The 22,177-nt window shown below is 41.9% G+C and overlaps 1 protein-coding gene across 1 annotated transcript in view; it reads left to right on the top strand.

The window, feature by feature from the left end:
* Window positions 1–22,177, top strand: part of MTCL1 (microtubule crosslinking factor 1) — a 474,698-nt gene that overhangs the window by 425,262 nt on the left and 27,259 nt on the right. The window contains exons 23-25 of the mRNA XM_030187538.1: window positions 233–538; window positions 10,400–10,431; window positions 16,837–18,367. Of these exons, the coding sequence (XP_030043398.1) occupies window positions 233–538; window positions 10,400–10,431; window positions 16,837–18,367 (1,869 nt within the window). The remainder of the gene's footprint in view (window positions 1–232; window positions 539–10,399; window positions 10,432–16,836; window positions 18,368–22,177) is intronic.

Here is a 22,177-nt window from a genome sequence, read left to right as displayed (position 1 = left end):
TTAGGGTCCCAAAGGGCACAAACACCTAATAGTAGATTAGTCCAAACCCAAAGCAGCAAAGAAAACAGCTCAGCAGCTAGCAGCAGGATCCTCACACTGAAAGAGTGTCTCCTCCTATTGAGAGACACGGACTGAGTTATTCTGATGTTTGCAGTTTGTTTCTTCTTTTAATTAGAACAAAAACAACTTTGGACAGGATTGCTTTCCTATGACTGGTTCTCTTTTATTTCAGCTTCAGAAGGAATTGAGTCCACGGAGAGGAGAAAACCTCCTTGATAACCAGAAAGATGGGCATGTGCATCCAGTTTTAACGCAGGGGAACCTCCATGTGCCTCATCCCCTGGAGATAAGGTCTTTCTCTGATTCTGAAGCTTTACAGTTTGAGGAACAACCTCTTTCCAAACTGAAGGAATCGGATAGGTGCTCTGCTACTGAAAACCTTTTCCTGGATTCCTTGTCTCTGGATTGTTTGGATGAGTCTGATGCTCCTCCACCTCATAGACTTGAACGTGAGGCATTCTCACCCTGTTTGATTGAGGTAAGAAGGTTAGTGTTATATGTTTGTTTTACAATTTTAATAGGAGTATTTGGTTTATTGCACTATCCTCTACATTGTGTTAGAAAAAGAAGGAGCCAGAAGAACCAACCAGTGGCTGATCAGAAGGAATTTGAGAGGCAAACTTTAATGACGAGATGTATTTTATATATTGTCCTACCGCATAGGTGTGTAATCCCTTATTAGGTTGGGATTACTAGCAGAGTAAATCCCTGTAGAGTCACTGGGGAGAATGACTGAAAAGTCCTGGGGTGGAAGGAAGCCCAGCCCAAGGGGAGTAATTCTGAAATGAAATGCAGAGAGAAAGTGCACTGGAAGGAAGAGTGACAAGGGAGGAGGAGATTAGGAAGAGATAAAGGTGATAGTTTGACCTGGAGAGGGAGGGGGCTTTCATTTTTGGTTTTCTGTTTGTAGCTGTGGGTCTTTGGTTGCCTGCAAGCCCCTGCCAAGTGACACGAAGAAGAAGGGGGATCCCATTTAAAAGAAGTAAATCCATTGGCTAAGGACCAGGAGAATTGCTGTTAAGAAAAACAGTAAATGTGAAGGAGAGTTCTGAGTGGGCAGTGGAGAGCCCCAATCAGCAGCGCAAGATAGGAGCCAGGTGTGCCCATCCCGAGGCCAGGGTGGGCTAATGTAAAGGTCACCCTGGGTGAAAGACCAGGAGGGTCTAAACCTGAAACACAGAGAGAAGCACACTGTCTTTGGGGATAGGCACAGACTGGAGCTGTACAAAGTGTAAATAATCCTGTTTCAGAGTACCTTAGGGTACTCTATACCCTAAGGGAGGGAAAGTACAGGAGTTCCCTTAGGGACTATAGGAAAAACAATTAAATATTGCACCAAGTGATGGAGAGTTTATGCAGTTGGAATGTTCCTGTGGTTTCAAGTTGAAGAATAAACTGTTTAAGTTCTAAGCTGCTGACTACGAAGTGGTCATTTTGGACTGTTAGAGAATATAAGTGTCTGTTAAACCTGACTAACTTAAGAGCCAGCCTTATCACTCACAGCAGTATTTGGACTTGTGATGAAGTTCCTGGGGTGGGGGGGGGGGGGGGGGAAGAGGGTTATCCCACCCGCAAGCACTTCTTTCCCCAAGTGGAGGCACTGTATGCAAGTGAATAAGTGAGCGAGGGTCCGACGGAGTCTGCACTTTGCGGGGTCTCCAGTCCACGGACCCCGGACCCAGAAGCGCCCAGGCAGATAGGCGTTACAGGTGTTTTAGTCATAGCTGAACATATTTCAGCAGCTGGACTACCTGCATCGATCAGAAGCGAACGCGAGCGCTAGAGGCTAATAGCGCCATACTAGCATCTGCGTTTGCTACCGCCCCATGATCAGAGCCCCCGAGCATGTGAAACAATGCTCTCTCGGGCTCTGAACACAAATAGCATTCAGATACATGCTAAACAAAGTTCTTACCGCAAGTAACATGCAAATGCATACTAAACATATTTGAAATTCCTATCTCAAGGTGTTTCATTTGTTCTTATTACAACAGGCAGATGACCAGAAGCCCCATGCTGTTCCAAACAGCACTCTAAAAATACCGCCCCCATGATCAGAGCTAATAGCATGCAAATATAGGCACACTATTAGCTCTGATCACAGGAGAAAAGTACGGAGGATTGTGCCTGAACATGTGCTCAGCACAATCCTCTGACAGGACAGCCCAGACCTGTCAAACGAGGAGGTGGAGGTCCATGGGACCCTCCAGACCTCTGCCGTCTGCCACCCCAAGACCCCCCCCAAACAGTGACAAAGAGGGCAGGAGGTCCGGCGGACCTTCAGCCCCCTGACATGAGGGCCTGGGTGGCTGGAGATCCGGTTGGTCTCCAGCCTCCCTAACCCTCCCAATACCCAAAAAAGAAGCCCTGGTGGACCGTGGGCTACTACCCCAACCCCCAGCTTCCCTGGTTTTCCCAACAGAGCCCTCCCCTGTACCTCTCCAACAGAGGAGGGAGTAGGGCATTCCCTTCTCATCCAGCGCTGCCTTCAAAATGGTGCTGTTTGCTGGGCAGGGCTTCTCCACCACATAAGGGAGAAACTCCCTTCTATGGTGGAGAAGCCCCACCCAGTGCATCGCCATTTTGAAGGCAGCCTTCGAACTGGCACTTGGTGGGGCTTCATATAAGGGAGAAACTTCCTTATATGGTGGAGAAGCCACGCCCAGCACATCCCAGGATGTACTGGGCAGGGCACTGCCATTTTGAAGGCAGCGCTGGATGAGGAGAGAGTGTGCTACTCCCTCCTCCATCAGAGAGGTACGTGGGAGGAGAGGGGGAGGGCTCCACTAGACCACCAGGGAAGATGAGGGTTGGGGTGGCAGCCCACTTGGGCCACCAGGGCTTGTTTTTTGGGTGTTGGGAAGGTTAGGGGGGCTGGAGATCCACTGGACCTTCTACCCCCCATGTTGCTGTCCCGAAGAAGGGTGTGGGAGCTTGGGGCAGAACTAGCCTGCAGGGCCTTGATCGCTGTGAGCTGGCATAGGGTTTGCTGTGGGAGCAGCGTCAATATTTGGCATGCTGCCTTCTGAGCATTGGGTAGGAATAGGTAATTCCATGTTTAGCATGCATTTGCATGCTCATTGTGTTCAGAGCTGGCGAGCACGTTGTTAACATGCACTCGCCAGCTCTGGTCATCGGGCGGGAGCAAACACCAGTGCTGGTACAGCGCTATTGGACTCTAGTGCACGTGTTTGCTTCTGATCATCAGGGCAAAAGATTGCCTGCACTGGATTCCTTTAAGCTGGTGTGGACTGCTTCATGACTGAAGTAAAAACCTTCATTTCCCATGCAATTTCAGGATACTCAGGACATTATGATACATGGAGTTCGCTGACTCACTGTTGGTTCCTGAATACGTCGTTAAAATCAAAACCAATTCTCCCATGGGGGGTGGGCTTGGGAGTGATAGGGATGGGAGTTGCTGGCTACCTGGAGATAATAGGGCAGGGGAAGAGGAGATGCTGGACTACAGGGTTAATGCCTTGAACTGTCTCTGGGGTGAAGGCAAGTACTTGACCTAGTGTGCCAGATACTCCTAGGCTGGCCCTGTATATTCCTCAGAAAGAGAGATCACAAGAAAATATGCTCAAAGAGTAGAATAAAGAAAGCCTAATGAGTAAATTAAGGCAGATATTCAGAATTCAGTTGCCTTACTATGCAAAAAAAATCTCAGCTGGGAAGGTTCAAAGAAAATATAAGATGCAACCCTAAACTGTATCATAGAGTGGATTTAGATTGTCAGTCCTCTGAGGACAAGGAAATACCTACTGTACCTAAATGTAATTCACCTCTGGAAAAGCATGAGTAAAACACTAAATAAAAAATAAAAATTCACTTATAAAGAAAAAGAAGGAAAGTTTTATGTTGAGGGAGAGCACCTCCTATTTCACGACCAGCAACTGCTTTCTCTTCCTCTTGGTCTTCTTAAATACATCAGGAAAAACTCAGTTTTGAATCAAGGAAATATTCACTGGCGCTGAAAATAGAAGTACATGACTGAGTCCTTATCTTGGGCAAACACAAAGGATTCTACTGCTATTTCCCTAGAGAATTTCAATAGCCTGGTATGATCCAGGCCATCACTGGAAAAGTTCCCAGATCTTCCATTTCTTCTGGTTCCCTGTTCTTTCTTCCAGGTGGTACATAATGGGGTTCATAATCAAAAGAAAAACAAATCCAAAAAGTTGTCTAAGTGGCAGATGGACGTGTTTCTCACAGAAAAACGTTTAAACCCACATGGAGGAGGAGTGCAGCCTTTGGAAATAAAATCTCTCTACAGGATAGACATGGACAGGAGCCTTGTGAATATGTATATAGCCCCTGAAAGAAAGTGCCCCTATAAATATACCTAGACACACCAGGACCATAAGACACACCTAGGTTTTAGAGGAGGAAAATAGGGAAAAAATTTTTGAAGCAAAATGTGTGGCGGAGATCTGCTGGAGGACCACAGGTTGTGCAACACTCTTGTATGGGGACAGCAGTTTTGCACAACCTGTGTGGCTCTGCTGGCTGGTCATTAAGGGTTAACTTGAATTTGAGGGGGGAGGAGCTGTTTATTCTACTACTACTATCGCGTAGATGTGGGAGAGACATGGTCTGACTTACACAGATGACAAAGGAGACTGATAGCCGTGTTCTGGAGAGATTGAAGTTTCTTCAGTATTAATGGGGAACAGCCCAAATAAACAATATTACAATAGTCCAACCTAGTAACTAGTAACGGTAAACTGAGAGAATGGAAGGAATTTAGATAGAAAAATCTTCTGACTGATTGTAGTTAGAACACAAGAACATAACATAAGAGTAGCCATACTGGGTCAGACCAGTGGTCCATCTAGACCAGTATCCTGTTTTCCAAGCAGTGGCCAAGCCAGGCACAAGTATCTGGCAGAAACCCAAATTGTGGCAACAGTTGTCTCAGAACCAAGAACCCGGTCTTAAATATTTTTGATATATGGGGAGAAAAGGTGCGATGAGAATCTAGGACCACACCTAGATAATGAAATGAGGAGACTAGTTGAATGGAAGTATCAAATAGATTCAGTGCGGAGGTTGGGCTCCCCTGTAAACCAACAAGCAACAACAGTCTTCTGTTTATTTAGTATCAATATGTGATCAAATAGCCATTTTGAAATTTTTTCCAGACAAAACTGTAAAGGACCAATAGAGGGGGCAAATGGATTAGTGGGGAGTAAAAGAAGAATGTCATCTGCATAAAAATGAAATGAAATACCTGTAGCCTGAATAATTGTAGCACGGGGGGAAATAAATTAAATAAAATGGGAGACAATATTGATCCTTGGGGAACACGGCAGGATAAGGATCGGGAGGAAGAAGTCGAAGATGGGGTGGCCACCTTATAAGAATGATTCGAAAGAAAAGAGGAAAACCATAAGAAAATAGAACCGGATATTCAGAGGAGCGGCGAGAACTATATAATTTTTATCCAAATGAGAGTAGATTTTAATGAGGACGGCCATCGGAATGGTCTCGGTGCTAAAATGAGAGCGAAAGCTCAACTGTCTGGTGTAGAGGGCAAGAGATTTTTCAGCAAAGAATAGAAACTGGACATAATCGACTTTCTCTAAAAGTTGAGAGAAAGTACAGGTTAGACGCCGGGCTATAGTGCACTGGTATTAGGGGATCAAATGAAGAATTTTTCAGTATTGGGCGTACAATTGCCGATTTCCAAGAGGAAGGCACCTGACCAATAGAGAGACTATGATATATAATAATAAGGATCTTTGGAGATATTGTTTTCTGATCAGAATTTAGATTAGAATCTAATCATGTTTTTAAGTATAAATTGTGTTAAACTAGGACCATCCCAGAGGCTTAACAAACTTTTTTTCCCAGTAATTAATAAAAGCAGAGTTATAGAAATAGAGTACCAAACCCATGCATATGACTGCGTAGGATCCACTATCAAAAGGATTAGCAACCAAATTGTGCTTCATAGACTGACATTATTTTTCTGCTTGTTGGTTACTTTCAGTCACTAGAGCAGTTCAGCTTATTTCTCATCTGGAGATGAGCAATCATGACCATTAAACATGGACAAGTCCAGTAAGGGTTAATTTTAGGATAACATAAGTGCAGGTTGCCAGAAGTTGGGTGTGTAAGTGAGACTGCCTGTATATTTTTTTCTCACTTTTAAAAAGTAATTTTTAGATGGTGAATTATGGTGTTAGTATGACTTTTCTTTTGTTGGAAGCTGATTAAATTATTCTGAGTCAGCAAAGGAAATTATTCACCGTGGTCTTCTTAGACCAGAAGTGTCCATGTGTTTCCTTAGATTTTTGCTGCTACTTGGAAACAGGTCTTTATGGATACATTACCAGTCACTTCTTATCTTTTGACAATGTTACATAATGAATTCCAAATTGCTAGGGCAGTATTTCCAGTCAATTCTTAAAAAGATTTAGCTCATTGGTCTGTTCAGAGAGAATATTTAACAGCACTGGCAGAACTGTTTGTGTAAATGTAGAAAAATATATAGCAGCCTACTATTGGGGGAGATAATTTATTGATAATACTAAAAATATGTAAGATACAAAGGCTGATGTAAGTCCAAAATATCAAGAAGACTAAATGGACTGCGTTTCGGTGCGGCAAGCACATGCCTCAGGAGTCAGAGATATTCCAGTCCAGTTGACAATGGAAAATCGTTAGCCAGTGAATGGCAGATCAGGGATATCAGCCAATAAATCGCACTATAACATAAAGTTGTAACACCATCAAAATGGCTCTTATGCTGTGTTTTTTTGACACACAAGCAATCTCATTTCTACACTTTGTTTCATCATTTTGATGGTGTTAACAGCTTTGTTATAGTGTGACTTATTGGCTGATATCCCTCTTACTACCATTCACTGGCTAACAATTTTCTTTTGTCAACTAGACTAGAATATCTCTGACTCCTGAGGCATAGATAAACATCATAGTGGCATAGTGGATATTTGATGCACCGTATCTATCAACAACAGCAACTCAGCAATGGTGGTTTTAAACCGTCGTTTGAACTGATGGGTTATAAAATAAGTTCTTTGATAAAGATTTCTTGATGCTGCTTATGTAGATATAATCTATATTGTGGAAATATACTTGTGAACTAAACCTTGTTTGCTAAATATTTTTTGTGGGCTATTGCCTTAAAATTATGATGAAGTGCAATGATAGATAATGGTGATGTTTTAAGTGATTTTTCACCTTTTCGTGACAATGGTTTTCTGAGCATCTTCACACAAAAATTTATATATATATATATTTAGATACCTAGGATATAAAATTATATTGACTCCTGAGGCAGGCACTTGCCGCACCGAAACGCAGGACTGCGTCGAGTCCATTCAGTCTTCTTGATATTTTGGACTTAAATCAGCCTTTGTATCTTACATATTTTTAATATTATCAATAAATTGTTTCCCCTGGTTGGAATTACATTGGTCTCCTCCAGTTGTTTTTCTTTGTGCAATAATGTTTGCAGTGCTTGAACCTATCTGCCACTTGCTTTTCCCCTTAAGCTTATACTACTTCTAGAGCTACTGTGCAAAGGAAGACAATTGTGGGGCTGCAAAATAATGTTCAGTTGTGATTCCAAAGTGCACCCTCTCTCTACTCCTTCAAAAACAAAAAACAAAAAAAATCAGAATTTGCTAGTTTTGGGGGTGCACAGATCGCAACATGTAGAATTCCCATTTCTAATGCAAGCAGTTCTTCATGCAGAAACTAAAGACACCAGCCCTAGAATAGCAGCTATCATCACTTAGTAAACCATGAAAGCTTATTTTACAGGGTCATCATTCATACCTTAGTAGTAGAAAGATTTCCTATGAATTGTTTTTGGAGGGTGCTGTTTGTCTGAGATAAGGATATAATATTGCAGAGTGTGCCGAATGTAATGCCCCCTTGGGAGCATCCCTGGGTTTGGGACCCTACCTAGCAAGAGTCCTTCGGCAGGCTCCATCGGTTAGGGTTACCATATTTTGTCCCCCCCAAAAGGAGGGCACATGCCACGCCCTTGCTCCGCCCCATCACACTCCGCTCCGCCCCCTGTCACATTTTCCCCTTCCCCCTGTCACACACCCCGTCACCCCCCTCCCTTTACCTTACTACTGCCCTGGTGGTCTAGTGTCCAGAAATCCGGACAAACAGGCAGATGGGCAAAACCTGCCTGGTTGCCCGGACATGTCCTCAAAAAGAGGATGTGTCCGGGTAAATCCGGACATATGGTAACCCTACCATAGGTCCCTAAACTCAGGGCAGAAAGGTGTTAGCAGGTGAGATTTCCCTTTAATGGCCCCAACAAAATCCAAACAAAACATCACTGAGTTTAGCTTTCTTAGGATTTCAGGCCTCTTGTCATCGGCACTGACAAGGTTTCCCAGTACAGAGTACTCACTCGGTATTAACTCCTTTAGAACCCCAGCCCTCTTTTTGTCAAGCTTTTCCGGCACCAAGGGGCCTCTGTATGGGGCCCTTTTACTAAGCTGTGGTAGGCTGTACATGCATTCAGCATGCACCCAAACGAGACTAGCGCCAGGCCAGCGCACCCTTCTGGAGGTAATTTCAGATTTCGCATGCGCCCATAACGTGTGGATGCATTATTTATTTATTTCCTCCTACACACAGGTGACGTGCACCGACTTGTCACCACACGTGTAGCACATGAGCCTTTGCCGCTAGAACAATGGGTGGAGTTAAAGGGCTCAGGCCAGTTTTTTACCACAGGCCCTTTTCCTGTCCCATTTTTTAAAAAAGCCATTTTTTATAGATGTGGTAAAAACTGACCTGGTGCGTGCCCAGTACACGTGTCTACACTACCGCAGGCCACTTTTTACCGCAGCTTATTAAAAGGACTGCTATGTAACTCCTTTAGAATCTGAGCCCTCTTTTGACCAAGGCCTGTAACTTCAGCCTTGTTCTGCACTGAGGAAAACCTCTCTGAGAGAGAGAGAGAGAGACTGAGACAGAGAATTTCTCTCTATCCTAGCTTGTTTTGATTTCCAGACCTCTGTAGGCTAAGACCTTTAATTACAGCCTTTCAGCTAAACCCTGCTTCTATTTTTCTTTTCAACCAAAATCTGCTCTACATGAGCACGCAGTTCTGGAATTCACTGCCGCGCAACCTGAAAACGATCTACGAGCAAACCACCTTCCGCAAACTACTGAAGACCCATCTTTTTGAGAAAATTTACGGAAAGAACCAAAACACATAAAGCCCACACTCACTGTTCAATAATGCATCATTACAGCCACTCTGAATTCTCATCCCCCCTAATCTCACCTTCTCATCCCCCGTAATCTCACCACACTCATACCTTTACTCACAGAAAATGTATACCAAATGCTTTCCTGTCATTATATATTGCCCCTTTTAGTTTCCCGTTGTTTCCTTCCAATGTTTCAATGATCTTTTCCATTGTTTATATTCCTTATTGATACTTGACTTTGTCTCACATAACTCCTCACAATGTAATCCATAACTGAGTTGTAACAAACTGTATTTCCATCTTTCATAATGTATTGTAAGCCACACTGAACCTGCAAAAAGGTGGGAAAATGTGGGATACAAAGGCAATAAATAAATAAATAATAATCCAGTCTATTCCCCTTTTTCCATCTCCCAACCTATCACTCACTCAACAACCAACGGATCACCTAGGGCCACCTCAACTGCCCTCTTTATCTGTCAGAGATGGTGAAGGAATTTGTTTTGCCACCAAAAAATACTTCCATTGCTCCTGCACAATATGTGCCCTTCTTTTTAAACATACTATGATCCCTTGCCTTTAGCAGTTATAATCATTTTACATGTACAAATGAGCACAGTTAGTGATCCCTCTTTTCACAGTAAATTCAATAATTTGCAAAGGGCTGTGGCCCTTCTCCCAATCTCCACAGTGGGGTATCAGAATGTAATGTAGCATTTTCCCTGCCTGCCTGCCAGTGAACTAGCCCAACTGCCAGTATGCCTTCAAAAACAAATTGTGTCTCAGGGGTTTCACAAGCAATACATTTTGTTCCATATATGAGTTTCTACTTGCATTTGTGAGTGAGTGCAAGGTTTAGACTCCATGAAATTTAACACCACACCAAGGTTTGGCATGGTTTCTATTACATGTTTGGGTTTAATATACCTCATAGAAGGTTGTACAAGGTTCGCAGTTGTTCTCAGGCCACATGGCATGTGGGAGGATGGGTTATAACTGACCATGAACGCATCTTATTTAAATAAATCCAATCAGTGATGCATTACATGACATATAGGCGATAGCTGATATTTGTGTTGTGTAGGTTATGAAAGAAATATCTGACTGGTTAATTTTTGTTGTAGGATGATGATATGCAGAAGGGAAATCTTCACAGGTAAGCACTACATGGTGGTGATCTGTAGACATTGAATGGTCAGTAGATGTATTACGTATGCTTTGAATTTTTTGTGATGCTTTTTGATACTTTCATGTTGACAAGAATTGTGTAGAACCAAAAATGTATTTTTTTCCTTCATACTCAGCTGTCTACACAACTAAATGTTAATGTGATCTTAGTTCTAAATTGAAAACACTGATAACAGGCAATAATGTCACTACGTCTGTGACAGAGCCCACAAATGTGCCTCTGGAGCTTCTCCTGGAGCCAGTGCCAGATTTCATAGCCCTGCTCTGAGATTTTCCACACCATTACCTCTCTGCATAGATATACCCAGGTGCATAAACAGCAACAGAACAAAACGTTTAATCCAACACAGACATACACAATTTGGGGAGCACTCCTCTCTGAATTTCCACAATAATAAGCTCTTTGTTGACATGCAGATGAATCAGAGAATGAAAAGTTCAGCATTGTAAGTATCACACACACTTCTCCACCTCAGGTATGCTAACTTGACATGTTATTTTTTTTTTTTTACTCTTCCAGGGTTTGTGGTAGTCTAATGTGGAGGTAGAGAGATTTGACTCTGATCCCATGAACCACTACTGACCAAAAAATCAAAGAAATTGACATTTTATTTATATGTCTGACTTATTAATCACCTATTTGTTCTGGGCTCAAGAGGTATACGATATATGTAAGATATAAAACAATAAGCAATCAATAGATAAAATCAAATAGTAGATTGACATAGTTTGAGCAGGATCAAATAGAGGGGCATAATCGAAAGGGGTGCCCAAGTTTTCCTGAGGACGTCCTTGCAGGACGTCCCGGCAAAGGGGCAGGGAAACCCGTATTATTGAAAGAAGATGGGCATCCATCTTTCATTTCGATAATACTGTCGGGGATGCCGAAATCGCAAAATTTAGGTCGACCTTAGAGATGGTCGTCCCCGATTTTTGCCGATAATGGAAACCGAGGACACCCATCTCAGAAATGACAAAATCCAAGCCATTTGGTCGTATGAGGAGCCAGCATTCGTAGTGCATTGGTCCCCCTGACATGCCAAGACACCAACCGGGCACCCTAGGGGGCACTGCAGTGGATTTCAGAAATTGCTCGCAGGTGTATAGCTCCCTTACCTTTTGTGCTGAGCCCCTCAAACCCCCACAAAAGCCACTCCCCACAACTGTACACCACTACCATAGCCCTTAGGGGTGAAGGGGGCACCTACATGCGAGTACAGTGGGTTTCTGGTGGACTTTGAAGGGCTCACATTTACTACCACAAGTGTAACAGGTGGGGGAGGATGGGCCTGGGTCTGCCTGCCTGAAGTGCACTGCACCCTCTAAAGCTGCTCCAGGGACCTGCATACTGCTGTCATGGAGCTGGGTATGATATTTGAGGCTGGCATAGAGGCTGGAAATTTTTTTTTAATTATTTCTTTTTAGGATGGGAGGGGGTTAGTGACCGCTGGGGGAGTAAGGGGAGGTCATCCCTGATTTCCTCCGGTGGTCATTTTGTCATTTTGGGCACATTTTTGTGGCTTGGTCGTAAGAATAACAGGACCAGGTAAAGTCATCCAAGTGTTCGTCAGGGACGCCCTTCTTTTTTCCATTATCGGTAACGGACGCCCATGTGTTAGGTACGCCCCAGTCCCACCTTCGCTACACCTCTGACACGCCCCATGAACTTTGGTCGTCCCCGCGAAGGAAAGCAGTTGGTGCCCAAAATCGGCTTTCGATTATGCCGATTTGGGCAACCCTGTGAGAAGGACGCCCATCTTGCGATTTGTGTCAAAAGATGGCTGCCCTTCTCTTTCGAAAATAAGCCTGATAGAGTCATAACTCAGACACTAAAGACTTAACAGCTATTTTAACACACAGTAAATAAGAATCCTATATAATAATTCTCAACTCCAACGGAGTTTTCTAGCACCCATATTGTTTCTGGATTCTTTGAAGGTGGTGATACTTTAATTAGACCAAGATAAACGTAGTCCCTATGTTACTGCATTATTCTTATGTAAATTTAATAAGTATGTTAGATAATTATATGTTGAAAAGGTCAGAATATTGCTTACTGCATCATTTGAATTGAGACTGTGAGATAAGCAAATGTTCTTTCCCTAGCTGCATTCGTTAAGGGCCCCTTTTACAAAGGCACGCTAGCGTTTTCAGTGCACGCTAAACGTTACATATGCCCATATAGTCCTATGGGTATCTCTAGCATTTAGCATTAGTTAATGATTAGGGCTCACTAAAAAACGCTACCGCACCTTTGTAAAAGACTCCCTAAATATTAAAAAATAACATTATTTTTGTTAAATACATACTGCATTAAACAGTACATAGTTTTAAATCCTGTTTTCCTTTTCTTTCTAATATTTGTTTACCAATGTTTGGAATCTAATTGTAGAAGACAGGGATCTCATTAAGGTGATCACGACTGACTGACCTGCTTGGATGTATTAACATTAGTCTCTTAGGAGCCTTTTTAGCAACAGTGGTAAAAAGTGGCCTTAGCATGCCCTTATTCCCACACTAAGGCCATTTTTACCACTAGGGGAAAATGGCCAAAATTCTTCTTTTTGGTATTAATGGCTACACGCTAATTTTTCCATTAGTACGTGACCATACTGCACCTATTATGTAGGTGATAAGGGCTCACATGCTAAGCACGCATTAATCAGTTAGCGTGTGGCAATATATTAGCACTAACTGATTAGTGCACAACTTGCTGCCCCCCCAGACACGCCCCCTGCACAAAAAAATATATATGTATTTTTAGCACATGGGTAGTGCGAGCATATGGCAAAATTACCATGGGGCACTTCTGTGCACTTCATGGTTATGTCATTTTTTGCTGCTATAAGAACATAAGAATAGCCATACTGGGTCAGACCAATGGTCCATCTAGCCCAGTATCTTGCTTCCAACGGTGGCCAATTCAAGTACCTGGCAGAAACCCAACTAGCAGCAATATTCCATGTTACCAATCCCAGGACAAGCAGTGGCTTTCCCATGTCTGTCTCAATAGCAGACTATGGATTTTTTCCACCAGGAACTTGTCTAAAAACCTTTTTAAAACCCAAATACATTAACCACTGTTACCACATTCTCTGGCAGCAAGTTCTAGAGCTTAACTGTTCTTTGAGTGAAAAAATACCTCCGCCTATTTGTTCTAAAAGTATTTCCATGTAATTTCATTGAGTGTCCCCTAATCTTTGTACTTTCTAAAAGAGTGAAAAATGAATTCACTTCTACCTGTTCTACACTCAGGATTTTATAGACCTCAATCATATACCCCCTCATCTGTCTCTTTTCCAAGCTAATAGCCCTAACCTCTTTAGCCTTTCCTCATACGAGAGGAGTTCCGTCCCCTTTATCATTTTGGTCGCTCTTCTTTGAACCTTTTCTACTTCCACTATATCTTTTTTGAGATACAGCAACCAGAATTGAACTTACTGCAGCTTTGTAAAAGGGCCGCTAATAATGTTTTATTTGTTTCTGCGGGCAGTCTTTGTATTTCTAAGATTCTTGCTTTTAATTCAGGTGTTAAAATAAAAAAAATGGATCTTTATATTATATGATTATACAAAGATTAGGCAGCAAAGAATATGTTCTACTGCAGGTATTAGTGTTAAGTAGTCTGGTTGACAAAATATTTATTTGTTGATTGCTTGGGCTTTATTAACTGCATTTATGAAGAGATTCACAAATAACTCATTTACTCAAATAAAAAGAGAGAAAACTAGAATTTAGATGCACCTTTTCTGAAGAAGGCTAAGTATGATATAATAAACAGGCCTATATGTGTGTATACACGCATATGTGTGTGTTGTATCCTACTTAGCATCTGATTATATACATCCACACAAACACAACATAAATAGAGATCCATCAATATTTGTTTCACATATGTGACCTTCTCTGGGAAAACATGACTAAAGTCACCAGAACGAAAAAGAATGAGGCTTTAATGAATTCTTTTAGAGTACACAATTGGTAATACTGCAGTCCAAGCCCTATCCTTGTATGGGAAAAAGTTACAGAAGTTCAAACATGTGACTGCTTTTGAACCCATGAAATGAAAATTGGCCATTCCCAACATTTTGGATCCACAGCTTTAGCTATGTTTTCACAGAGATAGTCACATATATGTACAGTGGGGGAAATAAGTATTTGATCCCTTGCTGATTTTGTAAGTTTGCCCACTGACAAAGACATGAGCAGCCCATAATTGAAGGGTAGGTTATTGGTAACAGTGAGAGATAGCACATCACAAATTAAATCCGGAAAATCACATTGTGGAAAGTATATGAATTTATTTGCATTCTGCAGAGGGAAATAAGTATTTAATCCCTCTGGCAAACAAGACCTAATACTTGGTGGCAAAACCCTTGTTGGCAAGCACAGCGGTCAGACGTCTTCTGTAGTTGATGATGAGGTTTGCACACATGTCAGGAGGAATTTTGGTCCACTCCTCTTTGCAGATCATCTCTAAATCATTAAGAGTTCTGGGCTGTCGCTTGGCAACTCGCAGCTTCAGCTCCCTCCATAAGTTTTCAATGGGATTAAGGTCTGGTGACTGGCTAGGCCACTCCATGACCCTAATGTGCTTCTTCCTGAGCCACTCCTTTGTTGCCTTGGCTGTATGTTTTGGGTCATTGTCGTGCTGGAAGACCCAGCCACGACCCATTTTTAAGGCCCTGGCGGAGGGAAGGAGGTTGTCACTCAGAATTGTACGGTACATGGCCCCATCCATTCTCCCATTGATGCGGTGAAGTAGTCCTGTGCCCTTAGCAGAGAAACACCCCCAAAACATAACATTTCCACCTCCATGCTTGACAGTGGGGACGGTGTTCTTTGGGTCATAGGCAGCATTTCTCTTCCTCCAAACACGGCGAGTTGAGTTCATGCCAAAGAGCTCAATTTTTGTCTCATCTGACCACAGCACCTTCTCCCAATCACTCTCGGCATCATCCAGGTGTTCACTGGCAAACTTCAGACGGGCCGTCACATGTGCCTTCCGGAGCAGGGGGACCTTGCGGGCACTGCAGGATTGCAATCCGTTATGTCGTAATGTGTTACCAATGGTTTTCGTGGTGACAGTGGTCCCAGCTGCCTTGAGATCATTGACAAGTTCCCCCCTTGTAGTTGTAGGCTGATTTCTAACCTTCCTCATGATCAAGGATACCCCACGAGGTGAGATTTTGCGTGGAGCCCCAGATCTTTGTCGATTGACAGTCATTTTGTACTTCTTCCATTTTCTTACTATGGCACCAACAGTTGTCTCCTTCTCGCCCAGCGTCTTACTGATGGTTTTGTAGCCCATTCCAGCCTTGTGCAGGTGTATGATCTTGTCCCTGACATCCTTAGACAGCTCCTTGCTCTTGGCCATTTTGTAGAGGTTAGAGTCTGACTGATTCACTGAGTCTGTGGACAGGTGTCTTTCATACAGGTGACCATTGCCGACAGCTGTCTGTCATGCAGGTAACGAGTTGATTTGGAGCATCTACCTGGTCTGTAGGGGCCAGATCTCTTACTGGTTGGTGGGGGATCAAATACTTATTTCCCTCTGCAGAATGCAAATAAATTCATATACTTTCCACAATGTGATTTTCCGGATTTAATTTGTGATGTGCTATCTCTCACTGTTACCAATAACCTACCCTTCAATTATGGGCTGCTCATGTCTTTGTCAGTGGGCAAACTTACAAAATCAGCAAGGGATCAAATACTTATTTCCCCCACTGTATATATGTATGCATATATATCAGCCCAAGGCGGACTTCTAACCAGTAGTGCATAGCACCGGGCCTAACAGGTCCCTAGCAGAGTTTTTAAATATATGCAACTTAACCAGTTCTGTGCATTAAGAAAGGACTCTTGGAAACAACATGCAGTAAACCAGTTCCACAAACTATTTTATGAACCTAGTTCATGTTTTAGTACAACGTGCCCAAAAGAGGATTTATCTATGAGATTGGATAAGCACAGAGCAATTTCTAATGTTTCCTTAAACTGTATGATCTTCCTGATTAAAATTACTGCGTTGTTGCTGGTGTGGCACAGTCTCAGGTGTTGCATAACAATCCTTTTGATCCATTGAGGGTTGTGTGATTGTGCCAGACTTTGCCGCCTGCTGGCCTGGATGGTGCTACTTGACAGTGTCTTTCCCTGCTTCCCTAGTATGACTCTTCTGTAGTATTCCTACTCACCTTTGTCTCCTCCACTTATATTAAGGCTCATCTACCTTTCCTATCTATATGGTAGTTCTTTTCTGATTTAACATATTTTATAAACCGCTTTGATATGTCTTCTCTCTAACAGTATATCAAGATTGATAATAAATTCGAAACTCGTAACGGTATGCATTTTGCTTTCTCTTTTCCAGAGCCATGTCTGTTTCTTCCATGTCTGAATTCCAGCGTCTGATGGATAGCTCTCCTTTCCTTCCTGACAAGAACCTGCCTTCAAGTAGCAGTAAAGAGGATATAACACCACCGCTGTCACCTGATGATCTAAAGTACATTGAGGAATTTAACAAGAACTGGGATTATGCTAACACAAACCATGGTAGGGTAGCAGAAACACCTATGGAAGCTTGGGGAGAAAAGACAGAGATTGTGAAAGCAGGAAATGATTCCACTGTAGATCCATTCCAAGCATCATCATGGTACCTTACTACCAGTGTTACCATGACAACCAACACTATGACCAGCCCTGAACACTGCCAGAAACAACCACTGAGGAGTCACGTTAATGAGAAAATGGGGGTTAGGGTCTTTCATAGCCCACCATTGGTTCGTAGGTTTGACAATCCAGTGGTGACAAGCAATGAAGGAAAAAACCTAGTTGATCCAGACTTTTTGTTTTCTATGACCAAAGTTAAAGGAAGTGTAAGTGAAACAAAGGGAAGTTCATCAGAGGTATTTGGAAGATGGAACTGTGATCTCACAAAACATCATAAAGATTACCTGGAAGGTGGACTTCATAATGTTGAACGCCCTATTTGTACAACTGTTGGATTTGCTTCATCTCTGTATAATATGAGTGATGACATGAAGGAAGTAGCCAATTCTGTCAGAAATGCAATACGTTCCAACTCAGTGGATTGTCAGTTCAAAGATATAGCTTGTCAGACCAATGGTAGGAGAAATACAGGAACACAAACTGTCCAAACTATCAGTGTTGGCTTGCAAACAGAAGCCTTGCGAAGCATCACCAGCAGTCCACACAAATGTCTGACCCCGAAGGGAGGCTCCACACCTGTTTCATCTCCATCGAGAAGTTTGAGGAATAGGCAGGTGACCCCTGTAATCGAAAAGGTTCAGGCCAAGTTTGAACGCTCTTGTTGTTCTCCCAAATATGGTTCTCCAAAGTTACAGAGGAAAGCTCTTCCAAAAACAGATCAGCCAAATAACCGGGTGTTACCAGGAACTCCTCAGAAAGGGTTCAGTGAGTCTGCATGGGCCAGATCCACTACAACTCGAGAGAGTCCAGTACACACTACTATAAATGATGGTTTGTCAAGTTTATTTAATATTATCGACCACACCCCAGTGGTTTGTGACACGATACAAAAACTGTCTCGGTCAAGTAGCAGATCTAGATCAGCAGAACCCCGGGCAGAATTTGGGCCCATGCGGGAACTATGTATGGAAGGCCGTGGAAGGTCACCTAGTCCTATTCGATTAGGGATAGAGAGACAAAAAGAAGACGTTACTGAGTTCATAAGCATTAGACAGGATCTGTCTGCACCTCCAGGATACTCACTGGCAGAAAATACTGCCAGGATCTTGAACAAGAAACTTTTAGAACATGCTGTAAAGGAAGAGCAAAAACATACTCCAAACAGTCCAGCCAGCCTTCGAAAGGATAACAGCATAGGAGACGTGGTAAAAGCTGAACCAGGATCCATTGAGGTAACAGTTCCACAACAAATCTCTTATTGTTTAAGAAAATTTATATTATGCAGTGATGACAACACAGGTTGAGCCAGGGATGGCTTTATTAGGTCCTAATTATTAGCATGGAAGCTTAATACACATTTAATAATTGTGGATGAAATTTGTTTAATTGTTTTGAATATTTTTGATAACACCTACAGTTGATTCTTTGTCTGTTTGACTATAATGGAAACAATCAAGTTCAGAAATTTGCAACTAATAGTTTTAAACTCAAGGTGACTGAGGTTGTTTGAGTGCACACACCAGTTTCAAGGTCTTATTTATTCATGGCATCAAATATTACCAAGTACTGTACTTGTACACTCTGTAACATATTAATTAAAAAACGGAAGCACAAGACAAATGCAGAAAGAAAAACAGTTTGATACTGATGTACATGCTGTAAAACGTTCTGGAACCTGAACTGCTCGGGCAGCTGGAAGAGGTTAATGTAGAGTAGAGTTCGAAAAATATGGCCCTCAATTACCTAGGCTAATTGGTTTTTCAAGATACCTCCACTGAATATGCATGAGATGCATTTTTATACAATGGAGGCAGTACATAATATCAATGTATCTCATGCATATTCACTGGGGATATCTTGAAAGCCAGCCAACCATTGTAGCACTCAAGGGCTGGAGATGCTTATTCCTATTTTAACGTCTTTTGGCCTTCTCTTGCCAAGTGCTTCTTTAGCAGGCCATACAAGCTATCCAGTGAGAAAGACAGGGATTGCACACATCTTTATACTGTACTTTATGGTAATTGTAGTACTGGATTTCTTTGTTTGATTTGCACAATAGTTGAAAAGTAAGATTGGGACCAAATTGTTTCTGCATTTGTGCTGCCATTTCCCAGTTCTAATCGTGTTATGCAAGTTGTTATTGCAGCACATCTATCAGTAAGTTGACTGTAGTGAAATGCACTGTCCCACCCAGAAAAAGACCCCAAAGGGTGTAACCAGACACAGTCCAGGATTACACTATCTGAATAACAATTTGTGTTATTTTAGAGACAGTCATGCACTCATAAGATACCCAAGTTTGTTCTCAGATACTTCAGCTGTATTTGTGTGTCCCAAACTATTCAGTTTGTAGATATTTTAGGTTATGCAAACCTTTTTCACTTAAATATTCATAGAAATACAGTGTACTTCACTGATGACTTGCAACTTGAGCCGACATCACCCGACAGATCTGTGTTTAAGAACAGTTTGCATAAGAAGTGACTTTTCTCAGTATTACGTATTCTTTTTCTGTCCTCCTCCACCTCTGCTAGTCCTCTGGGTCCTGTCCTGGAACTGCTCACGAAGGATTGTTAGGAACCAGAGAAATGAAGAAACAGTTCCAGCACGGTCAGCATAAATAGGAATGCAGTAATAAATTCATATGTCTGTATACTACAGCCCTTTAAAAGAGCTTAATAAACCTATTGATCAGTTACTAGTAGTAGCAACTGGTCTTTCATCTTTTTGAAGCAGAGAAAATTAGTAGCCAGTTCATTGTGCCATGGTATGATCCTGTGAGCTTCAGTTTTATGCAAATATTAATAGGTAGACAGTCTTAGATAACAAAACTTTGCATTTCCATTTGACCTTTTTAAAAACTTTTCACGTTATCTCAAGCTCCCGTTTGTACTTAGCATATCTTATCATGCTACACTACAGTGCATTTTAATATTGTTAACTCATTGATGGACTCTGTTGCTGCAAGTTAGATCCTATTTCTTTTTTTCTATGAAATGTAAAAATGATTACCAGACTAAAGCAGCTTCCCTGCAAGTTACAACGCTTAGTATTTTCCTTTGAAAAGATTGATTATATCACATGTTTTATCCTTTATTAAATACCCTACTGTTAGTCTGAACCATTTGGTAAGATGCTGAAAAGATGTTTCGGTAGAACAAAATGATGTACTTATTTTTCATGGATCCATGCCGTAAGCATATGCCATCCTCTCTGTGTGTTTTCTTTGTCATGTATATTCTTTAAGTGCCGATGAAAAGCTGGGTTATGAAATTGAAACTTGTAAAAATTTGTTTGCATTCAAAAAAAAGTTTTTTGCAACACTAAACTGATTTTGCTTTCCCTTCCCCCAGTTAGCTAAGAAACTAAATTGGCCCTTACTGCCATATAAATCTCATGTTCTTTCTCCTTCCCTGTGTACTTAATCTTGGTTTAAAAAAAAAAAACAATTTAAAAAGTATGACTGGAACAATGACTGTCAGCTTTAATTTTCACTTCTTGAGCTTTAAACTATTCTGCTGCTTTTGTTATGCCAACCACGCTATTGTCTCCTACGCTTAATTTGAAGGTAAGGTATGGTTTTACTTTTCTTGGATGGGGTTTGGTTTTCTTATGTTTTTTTGCAGCCACTATTAGTTTTTATGTTGTTTTGCTCAGAGCTGGTGACTGGCACATTCATGCTGTACTACAGTCGATGCAGATGTTGGTTCGTGAGCCTGCTAATTCACTAAACCACTATCCGAATTAACCTAGTTTACAAAGATCGCTAATGAAACATTTACCTTAGCTGGATAGTCACACACAGGCACTGTATGGATTGTTGCTGTTTGTGCTGTGAAATTGAGAGCAACAAAGAAGGCCTACCCAGCTTCTGTTCATGAGGCAGTAATGAGTGGTAGGAAGAGACACAGACCTGTGGAGATGCAGTAACATCAGTCATTAGAAGAGGTTATTTAACCTCCTCCCCTCCCCAAAAAAAAAGTTATAGGGAAGGTAGTATACCCAAAGAAAAACATGAGAGTTTCAGAATACATAGAATATTCTAGTGCCAGATTTTGGGACAACACTAATGTAATGACTAGAATTCCAGACCATCCGAAGGGGTGTCACGTTAAAAGTTGTCACAAATATATGGCATTTACAAAGTATTATTGTAGAGTCTTTGCCGACTCAATTATTCTTTGGTAGACTAATGAAACATCCATATTACTTTATTCAAGGCAGTACTGTAGGCCGGTAAGACCCTTTTCCTCTGAACCCTTTCTCTATTTCCACTGCCAGCTCTTAAATACAGTGCCTTTGTAAAAGTTCTCACCCCCTTGTATGTTTTTCACATTCTGCTTTCTAAAAAGTACAATTCAAAATGTATTAAAGTAGGAGTCTCTCTTGCTGATTCACGCAACACATTTTACTTTTTGCATATTTATAGACATATTCAAAAAGTAATTAAGAATAAGAAACTAAAAATTCTTGATTGCATAAGTCTTCATAACCCTTGACCTAATACTTGGTGGAAGTCCTTTTGCACAATAGCTGCCATGACTCATTTGGAACAAGGGGCCGATGCACAAAAGTCCCCTGAAAGAACCGCTTGTTATTTCCACCTCGGTAAAAATTACAGAGGTGGAAATAGCGAGCGATTCTCTAAAGAATTTGCATGCAAATGAGCTGCACAGACTTTTATCGTGCAGCTTGGCAGGGAAAGTGCAAGGGCGTGTGCATAGCAGTTAATCGGTAAGCGTGACTGCTATACACATGCTCATAACGCCTCCACAGCACACTTCACTTGCCAAACCCCGCCACAGCGCACCCACGTTTAGAAACAACTTTCAGCAGGGGTCCTAAAAATCCTGGGCAATTGGCACAAAGGAAAGCAGAGAGTTTACGCTTGGCTATCTGGATGGCTGTGAACCAGCAGCTGTGCTTGAAAAACAAGTGATCCTAAAACCAGCACGATGGTACAAGACTTGCTGTCTTCTGTGAGGACACCAAAGTTAAGCAGAATTGGGGTGAGGAAGGAAGATATATTGCTGCCTTGATGG

This window comes from Microcaecilia unicolor, chromosome 1, assembly GCF_901765095.1.
Source record: "Microcaecilia unicolor chromosome 1, aMicUni1.1, whole genome shotgun sequence".
Classification (NCBI taxonomy): Eukaryota; Metazoa; Chordata; class Amphibia; order Gymnophiona; family Siphonopidae; genus Microcaecilia; species Microcaecilia unicolor.
The sequence above is the reverse complement of the archived record's forward strand: the minus strand, read 5'-3'. Positions and strand labels throughout refer to the sequence as shown.